This window comes from Caretta caretta, chromosome 1, assembly GCF_965140235.1.
Source record: "Caretta caretta isolate rCarCar2 chromosome 1, rCarCar1.hap1, whole genome shotgun sequence".
NCBI classification, from domain to species: domain Eukaryota; kingdom Metazoa; phylum Chordata; order Testudines; family Cheloniidae; genus Caretta; species Caretta caretta.
Genome location: NC_134206.1, coordinates 114,951,672 through 114,977,569, shown reverse-complemented (window position 1 = coordinate 114,977,569; position 25,898 = coordinate 114,951,672). Strand labels below are relative to the sequence as shown.

At 41.7% G+C, this 25,898-nt stretch overlaps 1 protein-coding gene across 4 annotated transcripts in view; it reads left to right on the top strand.

The window, feature by feature from the left end:
* Nucleotides 1-25,898, top strand: part of LOC125639514 (opsin-3-like) — a 137,005-nt gene that overhangs the window by 96,753 nt on the left and 14,354 nt on the right. Inside the window, exon 5 of one of the 4 annotated variants that reach the window (XM_075130214.1) lies at nt 7,728-17,005. The exons of 2 other annotated variants lie outside the window; for them this stretch is intronic. In XM_075130214.1, coding sequence (XP_074986315.1) covers nt 7,728-7,808 — 81 coding nt within the window. In that variant the 3' untranslated portion in view covers nt 7,809-17,005. Of the gene's footprint in view, nt 1-4,202; nt 4,827-7,727; nt 17,006-25,898 lie in introns of those variants that run through there. One more of the 4 variants, XM_048856796.2, reaches the window with a different exon arrangement.

The window sequence follows — 25,898 nt, the reverse complement described above, 5'->3', positions numbered from 1 at the left end:
TGAGACCAATGTAATACCACCCTGGAAATGTATCTGCTTACTGAAATTGCTTTCTCTCTTTTTTACACACACTGGATGTTAATTTATAAGTTGCAGAGTCCCCTATGTAAGTGGGGTATGTTGGCATATATTTACCAAAAAGAGCCCTTGAACCATTTGGGTTTTTTTTGCGGGGCGGGGAAGGGTTTTTAAAAATGCATGACCTGGATATACAAGAAAAGACGGCTGGAGAAATATTTATTATTTATCAGCCTTGACAATGACCCTTGAAAACAAATTGCCATTACAATTGCAAGTTTGAGAGCCAAATGCTACATTCTTCCCCTTCAAATGCAGAGATAGCTGAATGCTAATGTATGAGGATAGTTTGGCTCTTAACGGGCCAAGTGCTCCGCTGGTATAAATCGGCACAGTTCCGTTGAAGTGCATTCACAGATTTACACCAGCTGAAGATCTTGCCCAAAATGTTTGAAATTAATGAGTTGGTGTAGAACTTAAATAGTGGGTGCTAGTTATTTTGGAAAACAAAACTGTTAATTAAAAGAAAGACACTAAAAATAACATCTAGCAACAATTTCAATGCAACTATGGAATATTTTGCTGAGGGAGCCTGTTGAGCCACCAGCTGCAGAGATGTTCAAAAATAGCCTGGATAAAAGACCCACATATTTTTCTACAGAACAGAACTGTAGAAACCCAAGGGACAAATTAGATCCTCCAGCAGGTGCTTTCTAGCCACAGATGCTAAATTTGCAATAGGGAAAATCTGTGGATGTTTTTGATGTTGAAAATTGTGAATCCATTGTTGTAAATTCTAAACATACATTGAAATTATGAATTCTAAAAGTTCCATGTTGTCAAGGTTCCCTCCCCACTCTGAACTCTAGGGTACAGATGTGGGGACCCGCATGAAAGACCCCCTAAGCTTATTTCTACCAGCTTAGGTTAAAACTTCCCCAAGGCACAAATTCTTTGCCCTTGGAGGGTATTGTGCCACCACCAAGTGATTTAACAAAGAATCAGGGAAAGGACCACTTGGAGTTCCAATTCCCCCAAAATATCCCCCCAAGCCCTTATACCCCCTTTCCTGGGGAGGTTTGAGAATAATATCCTAACCAATTGGTTACGAAGTGATCACAGACCCAAACCCGTGGGTCTTAGGACAATAGAGAAATCAGTCAGGTTCTTAAAAGAAGGATTTTATTTAAAAAAAAAAAGGTAAAAATCACCTCTGTAAAATCAGGATGGAAAATAACTTTACAGGGTAACAAAAGATTCAAAAACACAGCAGAACTTCCTCTAGGCTTAGTTTCAAAGTTACAAAAAGCAGGAATAAACCTCCCTCCAGCAAAGGAAAAATTCATAAGCAGAACAAAAGATAATCTAACACACCTTGCCTGTCTTTTACTTACAATTTTAGTAATACGAGAGACTTTTAGGATGGTTTATAGGTGGAGTTTTCTGACCTGATGCTTCTCTGCTTCCCAAGAGAACACACAAAACAAAACCTTCCCCCCACCCACCAAGATTTGAAATTATCTTCTCTCCCCATTGGTCCTTTTGGTTAGGTGCCAACCAGGTTATTTGAGCTTCTTAACCCCTTACAGGTAAGGAGGAATTCTAGGCTACCCTTAGCTGTATGGTTATGACACATGTGATTTATAAAGATGTCTTTTTTGATACTATAAGTGTTAAAATTACTATAGAATTTCACCCCCAGTTCAATATAGTATCAACATATTTAGTTATACTATAACAAAACAAATAGTGGCTCTGGATTCTTTATTATATATCCACTGGAATCTACTATTAATATATATGACCAGCAGTATTATGTTCAGCTTAGATATGGAAAAATGAGATTGTAATAAACAAAGATATGCTAACATTGCCTTTCTTATCAAACTACCTCCGAGCACTTAGCTGCTTCACTATGATTCATTTAGACCCATGTTTCCAAACAGGAAAAGGAAGTTTGACTGGAACTAATATGCTTCTTGCATCAAGGGTTGAGCTTGCTTAAAGATTCCAGGCAGATACTAGGGCTCTCTTGACGTCAATGAGAAAAGTCCCATTGATTTCAATAAGTTCAGGATTTTGCCTCTGAAGTCCTTTTTGAGCCATTGGGGAGGAGGACAAATTGCTCCTACTGGAAGGTGCTAAGATGGAAGCAAAGCAGCAACTTCCTTTTCTTCCCCCGTACGCCTCAAAAAGCTCCTGGGTAGTCCTTAGAAGCAGCCTGTGTCTTATCTGTATTTATTCTGAAAGGGTTCTGAATGATTAGGTCTTTAGTTTCAGTCCATGAGTACTGAGATTGCTGCAGGAAGATTCAACAAAGGGGATATGTTTTGGTATCATCTGCACAAAAAAACCACATCATCAATGATAAAATTATGGAAGCCTGAGGAACAATATAGATACTGAAATACATAAGCATAGCACAGTGTCTTGCGTATCTCAAAATTTCACAGGAACAATATCATAAGAATAATTATATGTAGTGTATAAATTGACATCCAGAGAGATACGCAGGACTGAGGTCTTGTCAGAAGAGCATCGGAAAGACCACACTGCTCCAAGCATGTAATAAAAACCCTGTCTTTCAGAGAGTCATAAGCTCATAGGAAAATCAGACTGGATTGAAATTGTTTGTGTTATAGATTCCACCTGCAACAGAAGATCTTTACAGTCAGGGAAAATACAGCCAAGCAGTTTCTCAAGAAGAAAAACTTTTAGCACATATACCCAAGGAACATAGCTGGCACAGTAGCAAGACACTCTACTGTTGCAACACCTCCCCTTTCCTTCTTGGTAGATACTGTATTGGGATGGTGTTCTAGCTACATGATCCAAATACTATAAACTTTGGAAGGAGGAGGAATAGCCATAGGAAAGTCTCTTTGTTTAGGGACAAAATCTGTTGGAAGAGTCTACAGTGTGGCAACATCAGGAAGTGAAAAGTCAGTCTGCAGAGATGCTAGGAACTTTGAAAAAGTTGCAGATGTCTTCGATTCCTTCTGAAATGTCCTTGCTTAGTCTCTGATGATATAGGATATTGGAGTATTACATTTATCTTTGCCCTAAGACAGCTTACAACACTTGTTCTTACTGTCTACCTTAAGATGATAGCCAGAGTTTAGCAAAGCAAAGAGGAGGGACAAAGCTGCACAGCTATCAGGGCTAGTGCTTAAAATTGTGGCTACTCTTTGTGTTGCTGTTTCTTGCTGTTTGGGGTTTGTTTGTTTTTAATAGTTACTTTCCTCATTCTCAGTTTTTGTAAGCTTCATGGCAGGAGTGAGTTTTAAGAAAGGACTTGGGTCAGGTTTCAGTGTAATGAAATCAAAATAATAATTAATAATGGGGCTCGATTCACTTGGGCATTGGGCATTGCGGAGTCTAACCTTTAGGTGCCCTGCCACCTAGTGGAATTTACAACCCTGTTTATTAGCCAGACTCCCTATACGATGCATGGAGAGAATTAGGTGCCTAAAAAGAGATTAATTTAGATAGAAGCCATCACACTGAGCCAGAAGCAACCTAAGCTAGCCGATAGGAAACGCAGAAGAGAGGTGGCTGTCCTAAGCCCTGCCTACACTCTAGGCTGAAAGGAGATGCCATCCTCCACTCAAGGTGCACAGCCATGAACTCTCTCCCACAGCTAGGTAACTAAGCCAACTCACTTCTTTCTTGTGAAAAAACAGAGGAGGTAGCAGTGGTGCTGCCACCCTCTTACCCAACTGCCCGGTGGTTTGAACACTGAATATGTGGGAGACCAGATCAGGCCCCACAGGTGAGGGCAGGAGACTATTTAGTTTGTGAATCCTGTTAGGGCTTCAGTGTGAGCTAGACACCAACCAGCTCAGTGCAGCGTCAGGATTCTGATACTGTGCATATGCCTACCAACAGAAATGTAGGTGCCTAGGGGGACTTTAATAATGGAAACATTGGTGCTTAGGGACTTTAGGTCCCTACAGGGTTAGGACACAGCTGAACAAGGTTTTTGTGATTGCCAGGATGCCTAAACCTTGAACCCTCTAAATTCTCTAGCCCACAGAGCGGTTTTTCAGCTCTCATACCATTTAGAAAGTTGAGTCAGAAGTAAAATAGAGTGATTTTTTCTCTCGAACTGTGGAACTTAAGTGTGTAAGTTCAACACAAAAGTAGAAGGTCAATACAAATCCATATTTTCATCATTTTTTCAGAACAGGAACACTCTGATCTGCTGGGTCATGGATCGTCATAACAACTCAATTACTCTGCATTTGTTCTAATTCTGTCAGCTAAGCAATTTTGGCAGCTAAAGAAGAGACGTCAATGCATTTCTCATGCTATAAGGCTCCAATCTGGGGTTTTCCTTTCACTATTAATATCTGAAGAGTTCTGGAAGTGCCATATACTTCATGTTAGTCTAATTTAAACCAAAGTAAATTGTTTAAAGCTCTGTAGAACCTCTTTCTTGGATGCCAGTGTAAAGATTACAAGCCACATCCTCTGTTGATGTTAAGTACCATAAACTCCGTTGAAGTCAATGAAGCTATGTCTAATTACACAGAACAAGAGCCATTCCTAAATATTGACTGTTTCAGGTTCTGCTCCTGAAAAGATATCCACTAAAGCTTGTATGGGTAATACTGCGTTGTGAAAAAATCATATCGTGATTATTAATGAACTCTTCCTGATGTTGAAAAAGTGCTTCTGAGCATAACTGAGGAGAGCATGCATGAGAAGGGCTAAATTAGATGTGAATGTGAAGTCCCTGCTTAGTGGTTTGATTTCCACGCAGTCTGTCTTTTTGTATTAAAATAATTATGCTTATAAAAATAGAAGCTGACTGTAATTTTCTCAAAGATTTGGGGAAAGAAGTGATGCTTAAAAGACTAGGCACATCACTTGAAAAAGTTTAATACTGTGACCGTCCAAAACTTCTCACACAACAGAGGAGGGACAGTATCGTGGGAAAATATAAGTGAACTCATCAAACTGCAAAGATTCCCATTGACTTCAGTGGACATTGGAGCAGGCCCATAATGCATTTGAAATCGCCTCTAGACAAGACATGGGTCTAAATTTGTGCAAGCCTTAGGTGAGCACCTATTCATGCAAAGACTCCCATTGCCTGCAGTAGGATTGTTCACATAAATAATTAGTTCAGTGGTGTGAATAAAGGTTGCCCAGTGGAGTGTGTTTAGGGACAAGCTGCAGGGAGACTGTGGGTTTGTGTACATTTGAAAGTGGTTGCAGATTCATTTGAATTATTTCATGATAATGTGCCTTGCAACATTTGTTGTTGTGAATCATCTGGCACTTTAACCTGCATTGATAAACCCGCTTTGGAAGTAAATTTACTGAGATGTGGAAGGAGTTTACCTGAAACCAAGAAGGTGCAGATGCACTCCTATCCTCAAACAACTGTACCGCATCTATATGGCAGGCCTCCCATTGGTATCCTACACTGCATTGTTGGCTACCTGTGTTGGCCTCTCTGTTCACCTGTGTGCCTTCTACTGCTCCAGAGTCATCTTAACTGGATGTCACCTCCCCATTTAAATGTTGGCATACAGCTAGGTGTGGCCTCTGCAAGTCAAACTCATGGTGAGTTCTCATATCTAGAATTAAAAAAAAACAATACAATTATTCAGCAGCCAAGCTTGTGCTTATATGTGGGCCTTTGCTGAAGTCCTGATCTATATTGCCCTCTGGGGAGAGGAGTGTGTCCAGGTCCTGGTGAAGAGCAGTCACTGTAGTGCACTGGTCTACAAGAGGCTATCAGAGTAAATAAAGGGAGGAGGCAATCTTAGGACCAGAGCCAATGCCACAACAAGAGGTTCCTAAGAATGTTAGAGACAACAATAAGGTTTTGGAGGAACAGCCGTGTTAGTCTGTATTCGCAAAAAGAAAAGGAGTACTTGTGGCACCTTAGAGACTAACCAATTTATTTGAGCATGAGCTTTCGTGAGCTACAGCTCACTTCATCAGATGTTTACCGTGGAAAGTCTGCTGCAGTTTCCACGGTAAACATCTGATGAAGTGAGCTGTAGCTCACGAAAGCTCATGCTCAAATAAATTGGTTAGTCTCTAAGGTGCCACAAGTACTCCTTTTCTTTTTGCGAATAAGGTTTTGGGAGAGCTTGCAAGTCTGCAGCTACCAAGAGGAGCTGGACCATATTTTTAGCAGAGATGCTGTCACTGAACCACGGCATGTTATGGACACCATCCAGGACATCTCTGTGGTTGTCGAGTAGGACACCGAGACATAGGAGAATGATCCTGAAATCCCGGATTTTGTCACTCTGCTGAATCCACAAGGTAGAACCAATGCTGGAAGCCCAGGAGTCCCCCGAATCATAGATGGAGACTCAACATGGGGAAGGGACCTCTTCCAATAAGTGTTTTGTGCTATATTACAATACAACTGTCCTGGAGGATTTAAACAACTTTGTTCTGAGTACTGTCAGAGCACGGCCATGTTGGTCTACCCTTTCTCCGCCTCTGTGTCTTTTAATCCCCCCAACCCTCATTGCTCAAGATGTTGACTGTGCCACACAGTTTAAAAATTCCATCCCATTTATTTCTCAGAAATATGCAGATACACAACTCCCAGTTAAAACTTGCCAGAGCCCTCCCTCACCCCTCTGTACCATGGTGCTTATTGCTCCCTCTCCTTCCGGGTTGACTGTCACCTACCATTCAAGACAGCAGTGATGGAGTCTCCTGTTGAGTTTGGATGAGCTACAGTTACTTATTGTGGATCCTGAGATGAGACCAAAGACCAATTTCAGCCTTACAGTCCCATCCACAAGTGCCACTGGTGAAGGCAATTGTAGATGAATATGAGCTGCTTTTAGCTTTATGCCTCACATGTCTCTCCTTGATTGCCACAATCTTTGAGCTCTTGGAATCTTTCAGTCCAGGGTGGCAAAGCGGCTGCCATTGGATCTTGTCATGGGCTAAGAGCTCACAGACGTTGAGATCAACATTACAAGACTGGAGGTTGGCGTTGAGAGTGTCCCTGTAACATTTTCTTGGTCTGCACCTGAAACAAGCTCCCGTCTGCAACTGTCCATAGAAGATGGTCTTCAGTATTCTACTGTCAGACATATGGACCACACAACTGCACCAATTCATCTGCGTGCTCACTATAAAAGCTTCAGTGCCTGTGATGTTGTATAGTCAAGGAGCTCAGAGTTTAGAACCAAATCTTGCCATTTAATTCCCATTATCTGCCATAGACATCATAGGTGGAATTGGTCCAAGCATTTTGAGTGGCATCGATAAGTATTCCACGTATCGCAGCTGTAGAGGAGTGTGGTGATGATGACATTGCAGAAAACGCCAGGTTTTGTTTGCACTCTGACACTGTGTTCATGCCAGAGATGACATTTTCTGAAGTTTTGTGAAGGCAGTGCTGGCTGCACCAATGAGCTTTGTAATATCATCAATCGTTGTATCTCATGAAATGACACTTCCTAGGTAGCAAAATTTGTCAATGACCCTGAGTGGTACAACATCAATGGATACAACTGAAGTAGTTGCAATACTTTCCGGTCAAGGCTGGACCCATGACTTCTGTCTTCTTCAGGCTGATTGTTAAGCCAAAACGTTTTGCTGCATGTGGAAAGCAATCACAGCAAATGAATGTCCCTGAGGTTATAGGCCAGTAAAACACAATCATCAGCAAACAGTAATTTGCAAATGACTGTCTTAATAACTTTTGTCTTTGCACACAGGTGATGCAGATTCAAGACACCTCCACTCATATGGTACTGCATATAAAGACCGTGATCAATGTCTCTGAATGCATCTATTAGAACAGCTGCAAACATGATGCTAAATAATCTCAGAGCAGGAACAAAGCCTTGTTTGACTCCATTGGTAATAACAACGGTAGCTGAGAAGCACCCTTGGTTAAAGGCATGAACCTGCATTTCTGCATTAAGAGATTTAATAATGTTGACAAACTTATCGGGGCAACTGAATTTGTGGAGGACTGTCTACAGGCCTTCGTGATTTACAGAGCCAAAGTCCTTAGTAAGATGGACATAAACTATATATAGGACTTGATTCTGCTCACAACAGTTCTCTTGAATTCGCCAGAGTGCAAAGATCATGCCTGAAGTACCCCACCCAGGACAGAAGTCACATTGGATTTCAGGCAATATCTTTTAGGCGGTACAGCATGGGTTAAAAATGAGATGGATTGAACAGGATGCATGTTGAGTGTAGCAGAAGATACAGGAAAGAAACATCACTAGCAACATTTCTTTTTTGTCTTACAGTTTCATTAATGCCCTTGACTTTGAGCAAACTTGATTCGTTATGAGATAAATTGCCCAACTTAGGCTATACAGACACTTCAAAAGCAAAGAGATTTTAAGGCCTTTTAAGCATTCACTCCCTCCTCTTTGGATTACAGCAGAATTCTGATTTTTTGCGGTGCACTTTCTGCTGATCTGTGGGTGTTAACAAAGAGAACTTAAACCAAAGATAGTGCACTATCGTGGCACAAAGATTGCATATGCTACAGCTCTCTCAGCACTGTTCATATAGCTTGAGGTTCTCTTCTATTCCTGCACGAGCTCTAAGGGCACCATCTAAGATGGTCTTGTGATTTAAGGTACTCCAGGATATATGTGTTCTGTTCCTGGTTCTTCCACAAACTCTGTATCCTTGGGAGAAGCCAACATTTTCAAAAGCTCAGCCAGGCATAAATGGGTGTTTGTGCACCCATCTGCTCTGACTTGTACTACATTTGGGAATGAGCTGAAATATAGAAATGTGTACTGATTCAGATATACTGTCAAACATATTCATACATTAATTCACTAATTAATCCACTAATTCAGAAAGCTAATGGAACTAAAATATTCAGAAGAAAGCCAGTCATGAAGTGCTGAGTTCACATACACTATGGATCAAGTAATGCAAGAAAATGGTAGGCCAATGTAGTTGAATAAAGTCAGGCAGGTTACTCTAAATTAAATTCTGATCTCCTGAACCAGAAAGAGAGAGACTTCCTTTGTGTGTATCCAGAGTCATAATTGCTTATTTAAAATAAATTCTTGATAGGTTTCACTCCTTTTAAGAGATTGTCTGCACCACAGATATCATAGCCTCCCTCGTCCGTCCATTGCTGTAGTAACTGCACTGGGTCCAGGACAGCATGGGGACAGTCAAAGCCCATTGAATTCAGTGGGAGTCTTTCCATTGACTTCAGTGGACTTTGAATCAGAAGAATTGAAATTACAAGGGAAATGTAGATAGGCAGGATGTAATACTTACTCCAAAAAGATATCCAAGATATATTTAAAAACCATCAAAATATCTCCACTTTTATGCTTTGAACTCTCCAAGAAATGGGAACTAATAAAATAATCTGAAAATGCTCATTGAGTGTTATGGCAGTAATAGACGCTTTATTTTTTATCTTTAAATCAAATTTTGCCGTAGTGGCTGGTAGATTTGCCTCTGGCACTGTCCGCCTGTATCCATCAATCAGATTTCACTGTTCTAAATGATTCTGACTTAAAGGTAGAAATAGGAACTAGATGCAATGGCCTCTTTAGTACTGTTCAATTCAGTGTTTGGGAGGTTTTTGTTCTACAAATTACTTTACCTCAGGTTGCATGTGCTGGACTTGAAGTAATGTACTGGGTTTAGTTTCTCTATTGAAATCTGATGGGTAGCTTGTATTAGATAGATACATACAACGTTTAATTGACTTTGTAGTTATAAACAAAGTCCTGTAACTATCATTGATTATATAGAATTATTTTTAAATGCCATATTAATACTTGCTACTTTTATATCAGTTGTGTAAGATCAAAAGCAAATTCCACTGGCAATTCCACTGAAGTGTTTCTATGACATGCACACCAGTAGCAGCTAAGGTAGGAACTTCATGGTGTGCGTGCTGGGAAATAAGACAGGTCTGTTATGCAAAATAAGATGCTACATTAATAAGTCACAACAAGATGTTTGTTAGTGATCATCACAGACAAGCCAAATATTTTATACCACCTCAGAGTTGTGCATGTAGGTAACTAATGTAAACTCTGGTGTCCTATTGTTTTTAGATATGGCTCCTGGATTATAGGTGGGGCTGATAGTAATGCCTATTATTAAGGTTGCCTGTCACTTCCAATTATAAGATTTTTTTTTCAGTTGCTTTTAACTTTGCCAAGCTTTAACTGTTTGTGCTGAAATTTTCCATGCTGATTGTCTGCCTCAGGCTGATTTTTTTTAAATTTAACCTAGAACTGTTTATCTGTTTCCAGGAACAAGGCTAGGGAAAATACATTGTTTTGGCCATGGTAAAAAACTCTTAAGATCTTTTCTTTGCAATGGTCTTGGGCCCTCATGCTTTGGAACAGGGACTTGACTTTTGGCAGGGGAATGGCCTTTTGCTGTCCTCATGAAAATCCTCCCAAATTTGGCCAAGTTATAAACCTTTGAATAATCTTAGTTCACACATGTTCAGTAGAGGCTTCTTGGATTTTAGCTGCTCAAACCTCTGAAGATTCCACCCTCACTGAGCATGTGTGAGCCTCTCACAGCTCTTAGTGCTAACCAGACTGCACATGTGCCATGTACCCAGAGCAACTGGACATGCTCCCTCCATCCCAGGGTTACTGGGGCAAAGCTGAACTTTCCCTGTAATGGCTGCTCTGGGCCAGGGTGAGGCTGGGCACTGGAACTGAAAGCAGGGAGCCTGTCTCTCTTCTGCTCTCAATAACTCCTCCTGCTGGCACACCTCTGTTGTTCTTAATATAATTCTTGCCATATGTCATTGCTGTATTTCCTTTTTGTATCCTCTTTTCTCTTCTCCATGTGCCCCAGCTGCCCATTACCCAGCCTAATGGCCTAATATCTATTTTCAGCCCAATTTATTTGTAAAATCTAAATTAGGACTATTGAAGAGCTTGTAATTGAATTTTTGTAATAGAAAGTGAGAGCTGAAGGTGGCTTGAGGGCCGCTTACTGTCTCCAAAAGACCATCTTATCTCGGAGGGGTTGGGGGAAGAGAAAGAGGCAGTTTAAAATCACAGGGAAGCTTAAAAGACCGTGGTTTCAGCAAACCCTCATGTGCCACGTTTTACCTAATCTGCCCCTGGTGTTTGACAGCATCCCTTGTCTTAACTTGTAGATTGTAAGTACCTCAGGGCAGGGCCATCATCTTGTATTTATCTATAAAGCACCAGGCCACATAAAAGTAATATATGATCATTTTTCCCAGTGAGTTTTAGATACATTCACATCAAGTTTGTTTTAGCCAATAAAAATGGCAGGATAATGCATAAAATATGAAAAGGAGACTGATTGGATTCTTGTTATACAGATTACCAAGTGAAAGTGCTACAGAGATCAAAAATCTCTTCTTTATCCAAACTCCTATCGGTCTCAGCAGCAGTGTATTGCAGCTTCCTGCAATGTAGGATTTAATAAGCATACTAAATGTATAAGAACACAAGAATGGTCATACTGCGTCAGACGTATTGGTTCATCTAGCACAGTATCTTGTATTCTGACAGTGGCTGTTGCCAGATACTTCAGTGGGAATGAACAGAACAGGGCAATTTATTGATTGATCTTTCTTCTATTGTCCATTCCTAGCTTCTGGCAGTCAGAGGTCTAGAGACAAAGTAATGCACATTGGAAAACATAATCCAAACTATACATACAAAATGGTGGAGTCTAAATTAGCTGTTACCACTCAAGAAAGAGATCTTGAAGTCATCATGGATAGTTCTCTGAAAACATCCACTCAATGTGCAGCGGCAGTCAAAAAGCGAACAGAATGTTGGGAATCATTAAGAAAGGGATAGAAAATAGGATAGAAAATATCATATTGCCTCTATATAAATCTATGGTCCGCTCACATCTTGAATACTGCGTGCAGATGTGGTCACCCCATTTAAAAAAAGATATATTGGAATTGAAAAAGGTTCAGAAAAGGGCAACAAAAATTATTAGGGGTATGGAATCGCTGCCATATGAGGAGAGATTAATAAGACTGGGACTTTTCAGCTTGGAAAAGAGATGACTAAGGGGGGATATGATAGAAGTCTATAAAATCAAGAATGGTGTGGAGAAAATAAATAGGGAAGTGTTATTTACCCGTTCACATAACACAAGAACCAGGGGTTACCCAATGAAACTAATAGGCAGCAGGTTTAAAGCTAAAAGAAATACTTCCCCACACAATGCACAGTGAACTTGTGGAACTCATTGCCAGGGGGTGTTGTGAAGGTCAAAAGTATAACTGGGTTCAAAAAAGAACTAGATAAGTTCATGGAAGACAGGTCCATCAATGGCTATTAGCCAAGATGGTTAAGGATGCAACCCATGCTCTGGGTGTCCCTAAGCTGCTGACTGCCAGATGCTGGAATGGACAACAGGGGATGGATCACTTGATAATTTCTCTGGTCTGTTCATTCCCTCTGAAGCAGCTGGCATTGACCACTGTCAGGAAACAGGACCATTGGTCTGACCTAGTATGGGCTATTCTTATGACACCCAGAGCACCATGGCCATTCTTATAATACCCATCATCCATGAATTTACCAAATTCTTTTTTGAACCCAGTTAAATGTTATACCAATAAAATAAAACCCAACAGGATCTTTTAAAAGGGGATAAGACAAAACGCCGCGTTTATTGTGAATACAAAAAGAGGCACAGTAAACAAGTAATCATAAACTTTCTATCCCATGTACTCACACAAAATACCAAAAGAGGCAAAGCAAGTAAACAGTCATATTTACTACATCCCATTCACTCCTACACACATACACATGCCGGTTCTGCAAAGTTGTTATAGTTACCAGCCTAGACGTTGCTCATGCCAAGTTACTGTCCAGGTAACCTGGGCCTGAGGGTGGAGCTGAGTCTTTGCCAGATGCGCATCCGATGCTCCTGGTGGGAGGTTGTAGAACCAGACTCAAAGTTCTTAGTCTTTAGGGTCTGTTTTTATAGGAGTTTATTCCTATGCCAATCTATGAAGGTGGCTTCATCATGCTGTTGCTGAATCAATAAGCAGATGACAGATCCCTGACGGCTCCGTGCTGCCAGATGTTATCTAGTTCTTCGGTTCTCCCATCCTTGAGGCCGTTGGGTGGGTTCTAGTCTGCCCTCCGGGGGTCATCTGATTATCTCCACTTAGCACATTCTTCAGCCAATCAATACTGAAGTGGTAACTCTTAGGCCGGCACTCCAAACCATTCATCTTCTATTTACACACAACATCCATTCACATGCATTTTCAAGCTTTATTTCAACATATATCTCTTCTGACTTTAACAACTCTTAGGGTATAACAAAACTGCTGAACCCCCTTACCATATAACATACATAACAAGCAAGATAAAAAATGTGAGAAGGGTGGGAGTCTCTGTGTGCTATTTCAAGGAACAGTTGTTTTTGCAAAGTCTTATCTCTTGTGAGAACAGACTCTCTGTCCCAAGATGCGCTGAGCAGTTTTGCCTTGTAAACCGCTCACAGAGAAAGGAAAAAGGAAAGGCCTTCTAATTAACATTGCTTTGGGATCTTTAAACCATATAAAATTAAAAATCATACAGAAATCCTCTGGTATAGTAACATATACTTTTAGTCTTCACAACATCCCCTGGCAACAAGTTTGACAGCTTGACTGTGTGTTGTGTTGTTTTTTATCAGCTGCTGCCGATTATGTTGAGAAAAAGGGTGATTTTAATAAGTTGCCAGCTATTACACAGTAATCAGGAATCCCTCTGTGAGTAAACACTGCAACCGTTTGGTACAAAACACCTAGAAAGACCAAAGTCCAGGACCAATAGGAATCAATGGTAGCAGAAACAGTCTCAAGTCATATCTCTGCAGGCAGCATTGTTGGCAATTTCCCCCTCCAACTACTTCTACAAAATCAGGACAGCTGCAGTCCCTATCCTCTGACTTTCCACCATGCTGGGGTTCTGGAGTCCCCTTGCTACAGCACAAGGGATTTCTTCCCTCCGCCATGATTAACCCATACCTGCCAACAGTCTTTAATAGAAAGGACAGTACACTGTGCACTTGCATAAGTTTTCATGAACTCAGGCACAAAATCCCAGAAGCCCGGACTTTCTCCTTTGAGAGTTATGTTGGAACAAAGTGCTGAGAAGGTGGAGGAGGAAGTCTTTGATAAGAGTTATAATCTGGCCCCACACCGCACTGTGCAGACACCAGTCTGTTGTGAGTGGGCCCAATCACTGAGTCCCATGTGCTTCCAAGCCAACTCAGTCTAGGTAAAGTCTAGTCACATTCTCATGCTCAGACCCTGTCTGACCCCTTCTTTAGATGTGGGGCACTGTCTCATAGATGGCCTAGACCCTGAAACCAGTGCCTCATGTCTTCTGGGTCCCCCCAGTCACTTACACACATTCCACCTAGTCTGGGCTAGTTTAAGCCCTTCAGAGACAATGTGGCAGGAAAGGAAGGGACAAAGACTCAACAAAAGGAATTTCTTAACCACAGTGACTTAAAAGGCACTAAAGGGTTACAGCTCTTTACAAAATAATGAAAGTCCTGAGATGTAGCCCTCCCTAATCTGATCTTACTCCTACTGAGATTCCAAGTTCTGTTAGCATTTCAGGCCCAGCAGAGTCCCTCCTGGCCTCTCATCCCTGCAAGCCCTTCGGTTCTGTGGCGATGGATGACCTCTTTTTCTGAGCAGCACCCCGCTTTTAAACATTCTTTGCCACCTGCTTGGTTTGAACACTTGTCTCTACCCACAAGTGGATCCCTGTGCAGAAAAAACTATCGTTCCAGGAGGATGGGTCAGCAGTTGAGGGACAGTCAGTTAATAGCTTTAGATTGTGGTCTGATGGCTTCTCCTTGATGGCCCTACAACAAGGGGTTGAACATCTTCCTTGGGCAGGGCACCTGTCTGGAATGCATCACAATAACCTGCCTTCATTGTAAAATAGAGGCAATTTGACACAAAATATCTCCCTCTGTCACAGCTAGTAATTTAAGGCCAGACTGGGCCATTTAGGCACAACTCAGCATGGTGCTACATTACCCTAAGGGACACCTTCCAAACACCTGTTACTACAGCCTCTTGTGGGATACAGTTCATTCCCTCCTGTGCAGTTGGACAGCTTTGCTGGCTGATGCATGTAGGGTCAGATGAGGAGGAAGCCAAATGCTCTGCCTTCTGCCCACCCTTCCCTGTCCCCTTTGGGAGACTTGAGTAGTAGGGAGGGAGCAACCCCTAAACTTCCTAGAGTGCAAAGACTGCAATTCTGCCTGGTCTTTCCTCTCCTTCTGCATGCACCTTGTATGGACCAGGCAAAATCTGGCCCCTTAATTATCACTTACTCCGACAATGTCATAAGAAAATGGAGAAGTGTCAAGCTGAGCCATTTGAACAATTCTGTTCAGTGGAGCTTGATTAGAACTTGTATAAAATGTTACAGTTATACTCCGGAAAGTCACCAATCCATAAGTTATGTTTGCATGGAACAAGTTAACCAATTCTAAGGTTGCCTCAAGAATTCCTCAGAGCAAACGGAAAACTTGAGTGCACTGAATCAGGAAGTCAGAGCAATGTGAACATGAAAGACCAAAAAAAAAAAAACAAAAAAAAAAACCCAATGAGAAAATTTGTGCTTAGATTTATGCTTCATGTAGAGACTCTGGTGAATCTGGGGTTTGATCATCTAAATTCTGGGGGCAGTCAGGCAAATAGAAATGGACTTTTAAACCTTTTAATACCAGGCCTAGTGTTTAATACTCTCTATATTCATATAAAATGGATAGCACTGAGCCTAGCATCAAGTACAGCAGTGGATTGGTCAGGTTTCTCTGTAGATATTATAAAAAGAATAAAAAAGCAGTAGCCAGTAGGGAACAGCAGTTTTATCTGTTTCATTACTTCTAACCTCTCCTTCACTTGCTTCTCTTCTCTTCCACCTTTTCTTCACTCTAAGTGTGACCTTCTCTTTCTTACTCTCACAAATCTTCATGTCATTTCAGACTTATTCTTTGCCTCCTCCTCCCCTCAGGTAATGTCTCTTCCAATCCAGGTCCACCCTTTCATGCCCATCCATCCTCTCCCACTCTATCCAGTGTTTATGTTCAGCTTCTGCCAATCTTATTTCTATCCTTCCCTATCTCCTTTTTTCCTGCTCTCTCAAAATCTATATTTAAGAAATCCATATTGATCGAGCACCTTTTTATCCTCTGCTCCCTCCACTCATTAACTCATCACTCCCTCTCTACAGGTCAGCATCTGCCTCTGCCCTCTCCTTAGATGGGGGGGGGGGGAGAGAGATGATGCTCCCACTGTCAATGGCTGCAGCAGGATTCATCAGTTCTCACCTTCACAGATTTAGCTCCCTATAAGTAAAACAGGTTTCCATGTTCTGTCCACTAAGTGCCATTTCCTTTCTTCAACTTTGTCCTTAAAACCTACAACTCACACCAGGCGGTACCCATGTCAGCAGCAGGTTTCCAAGATGAAAAGCCTCTGGCATGTTAGAACAATGTAGGCCTGGCCTGACATAAGAAATGAAACATGGGGATGTGGGGGAGGCCTTATTTGCTGGAAGATAGGAGTAGGGAGATTAATTAGCAGGCTGAAAGCACAATATTTATGCCAACTAAGATAAGTGGATGGGTCAGTAAACTAAGAGACAATGTCTGAGCTAGCCAAGATAAGAGGGAAAACACACAGGGAACCACTTACTATGAGCAAAATAACAATGGACAAAATAAGCTGGAAATGTAAAAATGAGATAAAAAGTAGGTCAAGCGCGGACAGTGGATAAACAGAGTATGCCATACAGGAATTGATTCCTACAGAGTAACCAAACCAATCCCAAAATGTGTAAAACAATGTATAGTAAATGCAGCGTAATGTGTCAATGGATATGAAGGAAGAGGTTTGCTGTGTAACTTTGGATGTGTATGTCCAGCCCTCACACCCTATGCTTGAGTCTGATCAACTCGGCATACGTTTGCTTAATGCCAAATAAAAGAACCTAAGTGATGAGACGAATCGAACTGAGTTCTTGGGGAACTGAGTGGAAGAGGTCTTGGGAAAAGCCCAACAGAAGGCAGTAAGCTGGATCTGTAACTTCACTATAAAGGTTAGCTCTAAGAGCTGGGTTGGGTGGGCTAGGGGAGTGAATCAGGAAATCTGATAACCCTGAACCACATATGTAAATCATTCTTATCTTCTCCCCAATTCTTCTCTCCACTCCCTCCCCCCTTAATGGAACTCATGTCCTGCATCTCAGGGAGTAAGTTCTTAGAGGTAGGAAAATGTTTTCCCCTATTGTGGTTTGTAAAGTGTCATGTACATTTACAGTTCTATAGACATTAATTGCCTATACTCTGTGCTTATCCTGACATAGCAGTACATCATTCATTTGGAGGCACAGTCCAACTGAATACACCAGGAACACTCCTGATCTTGACAAACTAATTCAGATTCTGTCCCAGCCACTCTTCTTTTAGTCAGCCACTGCTACTGGTACTACTTTCCCATTGTTGTGGAAAACGAGTCACACCATCTGTTTGGTTCAAACAGTCTGAGGTCTTTTATTGAATACAAGCATGCAGGGAGAGGGAGATAGAGATGGTCTCACGCAGGTGCCACTCTGATCTCTCTCTGTCCTGCCCCTTTAGTACCAGTCCTATATCATTTTTTTTTACATCCAAGTCAAATGATACATTTCCTTAATTTTTTTTATCACTCAAGCATTGTTAATAAAGCCTTATAAGGAGCTAAAATAAACAATTTCATAATTAGCACTGTGCTGACGCACTTCGTTATTATCAAGATCTGCTGTTTGCTTGTGGCAGCGTTTTGTGTAGGGGCTTTTGCAGGTCTGGGGGGGGGTTGCATATAATGGACAGCTAGGGACTTGAGCTAGGCTAGAGGTTGGCCTGGTTTGTTATCTGGGTCAAAATACCACGGCCCATCATATGCAAATGCTCTTAGCTTAAGCTAAGTCTTACAGGATGCCGGCCTGTAGGTCTCTTGTGTTACCGCTCTTGCCTATGCTGCATATAGTGCATAGATCTTGTCACAGAGTGGGCTGGGGTCAGGTCAACAATACTTTCCCCCACACCATCATTGTGAAATTTTGCTTTCATGAATTTACGTCAACCATCTCTAATGTTTTGCCAGTAAAATAAAAATCTTCCATTTCACTGACCGGTAATTTCTGTAATTACTTTGTTTTCTTAGCAGCAGCCATGACTGAATGAGACATTTTTTTGTTAATGTACATCTGGTTATATCATTCATAGCTTCTTCGATATCTTCCATTATATCTTATTTGTACTTGCTGTTGCAGCTGCAATCTTTTCGGTGGACATCTTTGATTCCCCCCCCCCCCCCAAAAATCTATAAAATCTACAAAATCTACATTAAAACATTAAAGTTGGATTCAAATGTTTTAATGAATCTAATTAACATTTCCATCAATCTTGATAAGAATTTAATTGAGCACTAATACATTTTTAGTAAGAAGAAATGACAAGAAGTGCATTTGTAGCTTGCCTTGGGCAACAAGGCACAAAGCCAGAGACTGACTGAATTTAACTTCCAGAGATATGCAATCACTGCTTTGAAGTGCATTGCATGGAGTGACGTATTGTTATTGTGAAATAGAATTTAAATAAGGAAATATACCCAGGTCTGTAATAGACATTACTGATGTATGATATGTATTAAAGAGATCCGTCATTGCCACGCCAGTGAACCAAGCAAATCAGCTAGTCCTCAGTAGATTTTGGTCCCAGAAGATCCTGGAATAAAAAAACCCACCAAATCAAAAGATTAATGTGTTGAAGAAGAACACTCCAACTTACTTCTTAACAAAACCATTGACAAAATAGCCCCCAAGTGACCCCTTCACTCACATCACTGCCGCAGGGACCACGAGTCTCAGAAAAGTTGCATAAGATGGTTGGAATGCCCATGGCACAAGATTTGCTCATCCACAATTCATTAATCATAGAATCATAGAATATCAGGGTTGGAAGGGACCTCAGGAGGTCATCTAGTCCAACCCCCTGCTCAAAAGCAGGACCCATACCCAATTAAATCATCCCAGCCAGGGCTTTGTCAAGCCTGACCTTAAAAACTTCTAAGGAAGGAGATTCCACCACCTCCCTAGGCAACGCATTCCAGTGTTTCACCACCCTCCTAGTGAAAAAGTTTTTCCTAATATCCAGCCTAAACCTCCCCCACTGCAATAGCTCAAGCTAATAGCTCAAGGAGCCCCTGAAGCTATAAAGGAAGATATAGTGACCTTCCTTACAACAGCAAAATCACAACCAGCAAAACTGTTCCATGCAGTAGACTTGCTTATTCATAGGTTCCAAGGCCAGAAGGGACCATTGTGATCATCTATTCTAATCTGACCTCCTACATAACACAGACCATAGAACTTCCCCCAAATAATTCCAAGAGCAGATCTTTTAGAAGAACGTCCAATCTTGAATTTAAAAATTATCAGTGCTGGAGAATCCAGCACAACCCTTGGTAAATTGTTCCAATGGTTAATTAACCTCACTGTCAAAAATTCATGTCTTATTTGCAGTCTGAATTTGTCTAGCTTCAGCTTTCCACCATTGGATCATGATATACCTTTCACTGCTATTTTGAAGAACCCACTATTGAATATTTGTTCCCCTTGTGGGTCCTTATAGACAGTAATCAAATTACCCCTTAACCTTCTCTTTGTTAATCTAAATAGATTGAGCTCTTTGAGTCTGTCACTATAAGGCATGTTTTCTAATGTTTCAATCATTCTAAGGCTCTTCTCTGAACCTTCTCCAGTTTATCAACACCCTTTTTGAATTGTTGGCACCAGGACTGGACAGAGTACTCCAGCAATAGTCACACCACTTCAAAATACAGAGGTAAAATAACCTCTCTGCTCCTACTCAAGGTTCCCCTCTTTATGCACCCAAAGATCACATTAGATCTTTTAGTCACAGCATCATACTGGCAGCTCATGCTCAGCTGATGATCCACCATAACCTCCAAATCTTTTTCAGAATCACTGCTTTACAGGATGGTCCCCTATCCTGTAAGTATGGCCTACATTCTTTGTTCTTAGATCTATACATTTACATTTAGCCATATTAAAATGCATATTGGGAACATGATGCATGTTCCCAATTTGCCAAGTGATCCAGATCACTCAGAATCAGTGGCCTGTCCTCTTCATTATTTACCACTCCCACAATTTTGTGTCATCTGCTAACTTTATCTGTGATGATTTTATGTTTTCTTCCAGCTAATTGATAAAAATGTTAAATAGCATAAGGCCAAGAACCGATCTATGTGTGCCATGTTAATTTTATATTGTTCTAGTTTTTTAATCAAGATGTTGGCCGGAAGCAAGTCTAATGCCTTACAGAAATCTATGTATACTACATCCACACTATTATGTTTATCAACAAAATTTATAATCTCATAAAAAAAGATATAAAGTAAGTTTGACGGGTTCTATTTTTCATAAAGCCATGTTGATTTGCATTAATTTATTATAATACCATGCTTTAATTCTTTATTAATCTAAACCCGTATCAGCCACTCCATTATCTTGCCCAAGTATCGATGTCAGGCCTATAATTACCTGGATCATTCTATTTACCCTTTTTAAAAATTGGCACAAAATTTACTTTCTTTCAGTCTTCTGAAACTTCCCCAGTGCTCCACAACTTATTGAAAATAATCATCAACAGTCTAGCAAACTCCTCGGCCAGTTCTTTTAAAACTCTTGGATTATTGATGCAAAATATGTATGCATGACCCCAGATCCAAGTTCTACTTACCACAAGAAGTTCTTGGTCTACTCCAGAGACAAAAAGTATCAAATCCAGACAGGACCTTGCTGGGATAAAAGTAACCACCCCAGTATGAGGAATGTCTGCTACCATCTGTTATGATGAAATTTGGACTAATTATCAAACAAGAAATCCTGGAAGTTCTAAGGAATGTCCAACGTCACCACCTGTAAAACAGAACTATGCTCTTCATGATTGCTAAAGTCTAGTAAAGAACTTCTGACTTCCATTAATAAATTAGATCATCAGTACCTCCTTCCAAGAAGACAAACTTCCAGTCATTCTACAGCATACAGTAGTTGACACTGATGAAATCTATACAGGACATCTACACCAGTTACCTCTGTTTCCTTGCAGTGACATCAGAAAGGTAGTGGCTCACCTTCCACAGCCATCATCACTGAGCACAGAGTGGGTTAAGACAACACGTCATCTTTCCTGATGGGTCTCAACCTCCTGCTGAAATGCTGGATAGCTCCCACATCACTGCATTTACTCTGATCTACCTGATAAAAGTGAAGAGTACTCAAGTGATCCCAGGCTCTGTCGGCCCAAGCATGTGAGGAGCCAAGAACCTTCAACTCCCAATTAAGTCAACCTGAGTGGACAGTGTTCAGCACCTCCCAGGAGGCCCTCAGCCCACCATGCAGACAGCTGATTAGCGCAGGTCCCCTGCTCACTAAGGGAAATGGAATTTTCACATATGAGCTAAAGGGCCTACTCTGTGACCAGTGCCAAAGCTGTAGAAATCCACGAGGTTTTGGATTCTCGATAGTTGACCTGGAGGTGTGCAGGTTAAGCCCCACACCATAAGATAAAATTACCACTTATCACCTTATGAAACAGTGGAATTTAAATAATAGAATCAGAAATGTAGGACTGGAAGTGACCTCGATAGGACATTTAGTCCAGTCCTCTGCACCGAGGCAGGACTAAGTATTATCTAGACCATCCCTGACAGGTATTTATCTAACCTGCTCTTTAAAACCTCCAGTGATGGAGATTCCACAACATCCCTAGGCAAATTGTTGTAGGGCTTAACTACCTTTTCAGTTAGAAAGTTTTTCCTAATGTCTAACCTAAATCTCCCTTGCTGCAATTTAAGTCCTTTGCTGCTTGTCGACCTCAGTGGTTAAGGAGAACACTTTATCATCCTCCTCTTTATAACAACATTTCACATACTTGAAGACTGTTATCATGTTCCCTCTCAGTCTTCTCTTATCCAGACTAAACAAACCTATTTTTTTCAGTCTTTCTTTGTAAGTCATGTTTTCTAGACTTTTAATCACTTTTGCTTTCCTCTATTGCTTCCCTCTGGACTTTCTCTAATTTGTCCACATCTTTCCAGAAGTGTGATGCCCGGAATTAGACACAATATTCCAGCTGAGTAGAGTGGAAGAATTACTTTGTGTGTCGTGCTGCTTACAACACTCCTGATAATACATCTCAGAATAATACTCACTTTTTTGCAACAGTGTTACATTGTTAACTCATATTTAGTTTGTGATCCACTATAACTCCCAGATCCTTTTCCTACTCATTTCCCATTTTGAATGTGTGCAATTGATTATTCCTTCCTAAATGAAGTACTTTGCATGCCCTTATTGAATTTCATCCTGTTTATTTCAGACCATTTCTCCAGTTTGTCAAGACCATTTTTAATTCCAATCCTGTCCTCCAAAGTGCTTGCAGTCCCTCCCAGTTTGGCAAACTTTATAAGTGTACTCTCTTTGCCATTATCCAAATAATTTATAAAGATATTAAATAAAAGCAGACCTAGGGCAGATCTGTGCAGGACCCCGCTCTATACGCTCTTCCAGTTTGATTGTGAATCACTGATGATTACTCTTTCCGAGTATGCTTTTCCAACCAGTTGTGCACCCACCTTATAGTAGATTCATCTAGGCTATATTTCTCTAGTTTCCTTATGAGCAGGTCATGTGAGACAGTATCAAAAGCCTTACTAAAGTCAAGATATATTACATCTTCTGCTTTCTCCCGATCCATAAGGCTTGTTACCCTGTCAAAGAAAGCTATTAGGTTGGGTTGACATGATTTGTTCTTGGGATAGTTTGCTCTTGGAACCTTAATAATGTCTCTTTAAAAAACTGCCAACTCTCCTGAACTCTTTTTTCCCTTAGACTTGCTTCCTATGGCATCTCACCCTACCAATTCTCTGAATTTACTGAAGTCGTGTCTTTTTGAAGTTCATTATTTTTATTCTGCTGTTTCCCCGCTTACCATTACTTATACTCATGGGGGTTCGATCATTTCATGATCATTTTCACCCAAATTCTCAACCAGTTCCTCCCAGTTTGTAAGAATCAAATCTAGACTAGCTTTTCCCCGAGTTGTTTCTCCACCGTCTGTAGTAAGCTAGTGTCTCCAGGGCATTCCAAGAACTTGTTGGATAATCTGTGCCTTTCTATATTAGTTTCCCAACAGATATCTGGGTAGTTGAAGTCCCCCATCACCACCGACTCCTGTTTAAAAAAAGCCTCATCCACTTATTTTTCCTGGTTCGGTGGTCTGTAGTCGACTCCGACATCACTTTTTTTTAACCCCTTTCATTCTTATCCAGAGACTTTCAACAGTTCTGCCTCCCACTTCTATCTCAGCCTCAGTGCAAGTTTATACATATTTGATATACAAGACAACACCTTCTCACTTTTTTCCCTGCCCTTCCTTCCCCAACAAGCTGTACCCTTCTTTGCCAATATTCCAGGCATGTGAATTATCCCATCGAGTTAACATTTGTGCTGCCAGTTATGTCATAATTGTGATCATTTACTGTGATCAGTTCTTCCTATTTGTTTCCCATACTACTTGCATTAGTATACAGACATCTAAAATGTTTATTAGATTTCCCTCTTGTCTGTGTTCCCTCTTGTCTCGCCTTTGTCCCAGCTGTGATTGCCCATGTTCCCCCCCACATATTCCAACCCTTCACCCAAGTCTCCATGTTTTGGACTTTCCTATGGGCTTTTGTCTCCTGCCCTTCAGACCTAGTTTAAAGCCACCTCACTCCGTTAATCAGCCTATATCTGAAGATATTCTTGCTCTTCCGTGATAGATGGACCCCATCTCTGCTCAGCAGCTCTTCTTCTCAGAAAAGCATCCCATGGTCAAGGAAGCTGAAGCCCTCCTGGCGACACCATCCTCGCAGCCAGGCATTCACCTTCAGGATGCATCTGTTTCTGCCTGGGCCCCTACCCTTGATCGGAAAGACTGAAGAGACCACCACCTGCACTCCCAGCTCCCTCACCCTTACTCCCAGGGCCCTGTAGTCACTTCTGGTCTGTTCAGGGCCAGACCTCACAGAATCATTAGTGGATGAGCAGCATCAGAGAGTAATCAGAGGGTCAGAGATGATCCTCAGCAATCCTTCCATAAGATCTCAAATATGGGCCCCTGGCAGGCAGCCCACTTCTTGGGATGCCAGATCAGGTCAGCCACTCAGTGCTTCTGCCTCCCTGAGAAGGGAGTCACTGGCTATCACTACCCTCAATTTCCTCTTGGGAGTAGTGGCCAGTTGGGGTACGTGGCTTCTGCTCCTCCACCTTTGGGGGAGAGTCCTCATCCCGCATGGCCAGGGCAGCATACCCCTTTTTATCTCTGTGCACGGTGGGTTGGGAGCAGGGGTGGAGCACTGCCTGCTGCCAGAAGTTGCCACCCGCCAGTTTTCTCCCTGTGAAGGAGCCATTTCCTCCTCCCCGGGTGGCCCTACTGCAGCCCATTCCCCTGGATTGCTTCCTCAGCCTTCATGTTTCCAGTGAATTCCTCATGGGCACGGATGCTCCTCAGCCTGGCCACCTCCTCCTGTAGCTCTCCCACCCTGCTTCTTGAGAATTTCCACCAGCAGGCACCTTTCACTCTGGATGGTCTCCCCAGCCCGGCTTTCCTTGGTGGGGAAATGCAGGCCGCAGTCTCTGCAAATCCACACCAGGACTTGGGTAGAGGCCTCCCTGGTCAGGACACAGGTGGAGGAGCCAGGAGCAGCGTTGGCACTGGCATCGCGGCTGTTCTGAAGCCTGGTGATTTTATTCTTTCCCCTCCTACAGACTCCTTCTCAGATTCCCCCGTGTGCTATCCCCTGCTCATTTAACCTCTAGCTCGTAAGCCATTCTCTCCTAGGTCAGACCTGCCCCCGCATTAACACATGCTGGCAGGGTAGCCACAAGGATGAGCAATGATCAGAGGACAGGAGGCTCGAGCCTGCTCAGGTAGCAGCCAGTAAACCCCTGGCCCCCACTCCAACTGTCCCCTTACACACAGTTCCCAACAGGCCACACCGTACATTTTAAGCAAGCCAAAAGAAAAACAAGCTTGCCCACTCGCCCCAAGAATTCGTGCTCGCTTCTTCTTCAGCAAGGAATCTCCCCCTCCAACACCCCCTATTTGCTAGGTTCATTTTACCATGAAGAATGCAGCGATCTTGTAAAAAAAATACAGGTAAAAAACACAAGTTAAGTTAATCTGAAGGGCCTGAAAGGGGAAGCCTTCTTCAAATCAAGTTTTTCAAAAGAGTAAATTTTGTTCAGCCCCTAGCTGATCAGAGCATTATTGAACAAAAAAGGCCTCTTATCTTACTTTCACGTCGTGTGGTAAGTGTAAATGACTAAGTTTCCTTTCTGAAAAAGTGAAAATGGCTAGTTTCCACATGTGCACACTCCTCTCAAGTAAATGCTATAATAAAAGGTGGAATTCTGACTTAGTAATGGCTTTGTGGTTATCTAAACAACAATCCAACATCTAACACGTCACTTCTGTTTAATTGACTGCCTCACAATTTGACCATACCTAGTAAACAGGAACTCTCTGAGATAAAAAAAAAATGCAGGCTACCTAGATTAGTCCACCTCTCTAAATTAGGGGCCTGATCCAAAGCTCTTTACAATGAGCTGAAAGACTCCCATAGACTTCAATGGGCTTTGGGTCAGCCCCCTCGCGGTTGCACAATGTTGTATTTTATCCCCTAAGTGTGTGTGCGGTTATGTTTTCCCTTTTGTCGTTCATTCTTCACTTTAAATTATGGTCTGTATAAAGAAATTTTTGCTTTACTAACTTTAGGA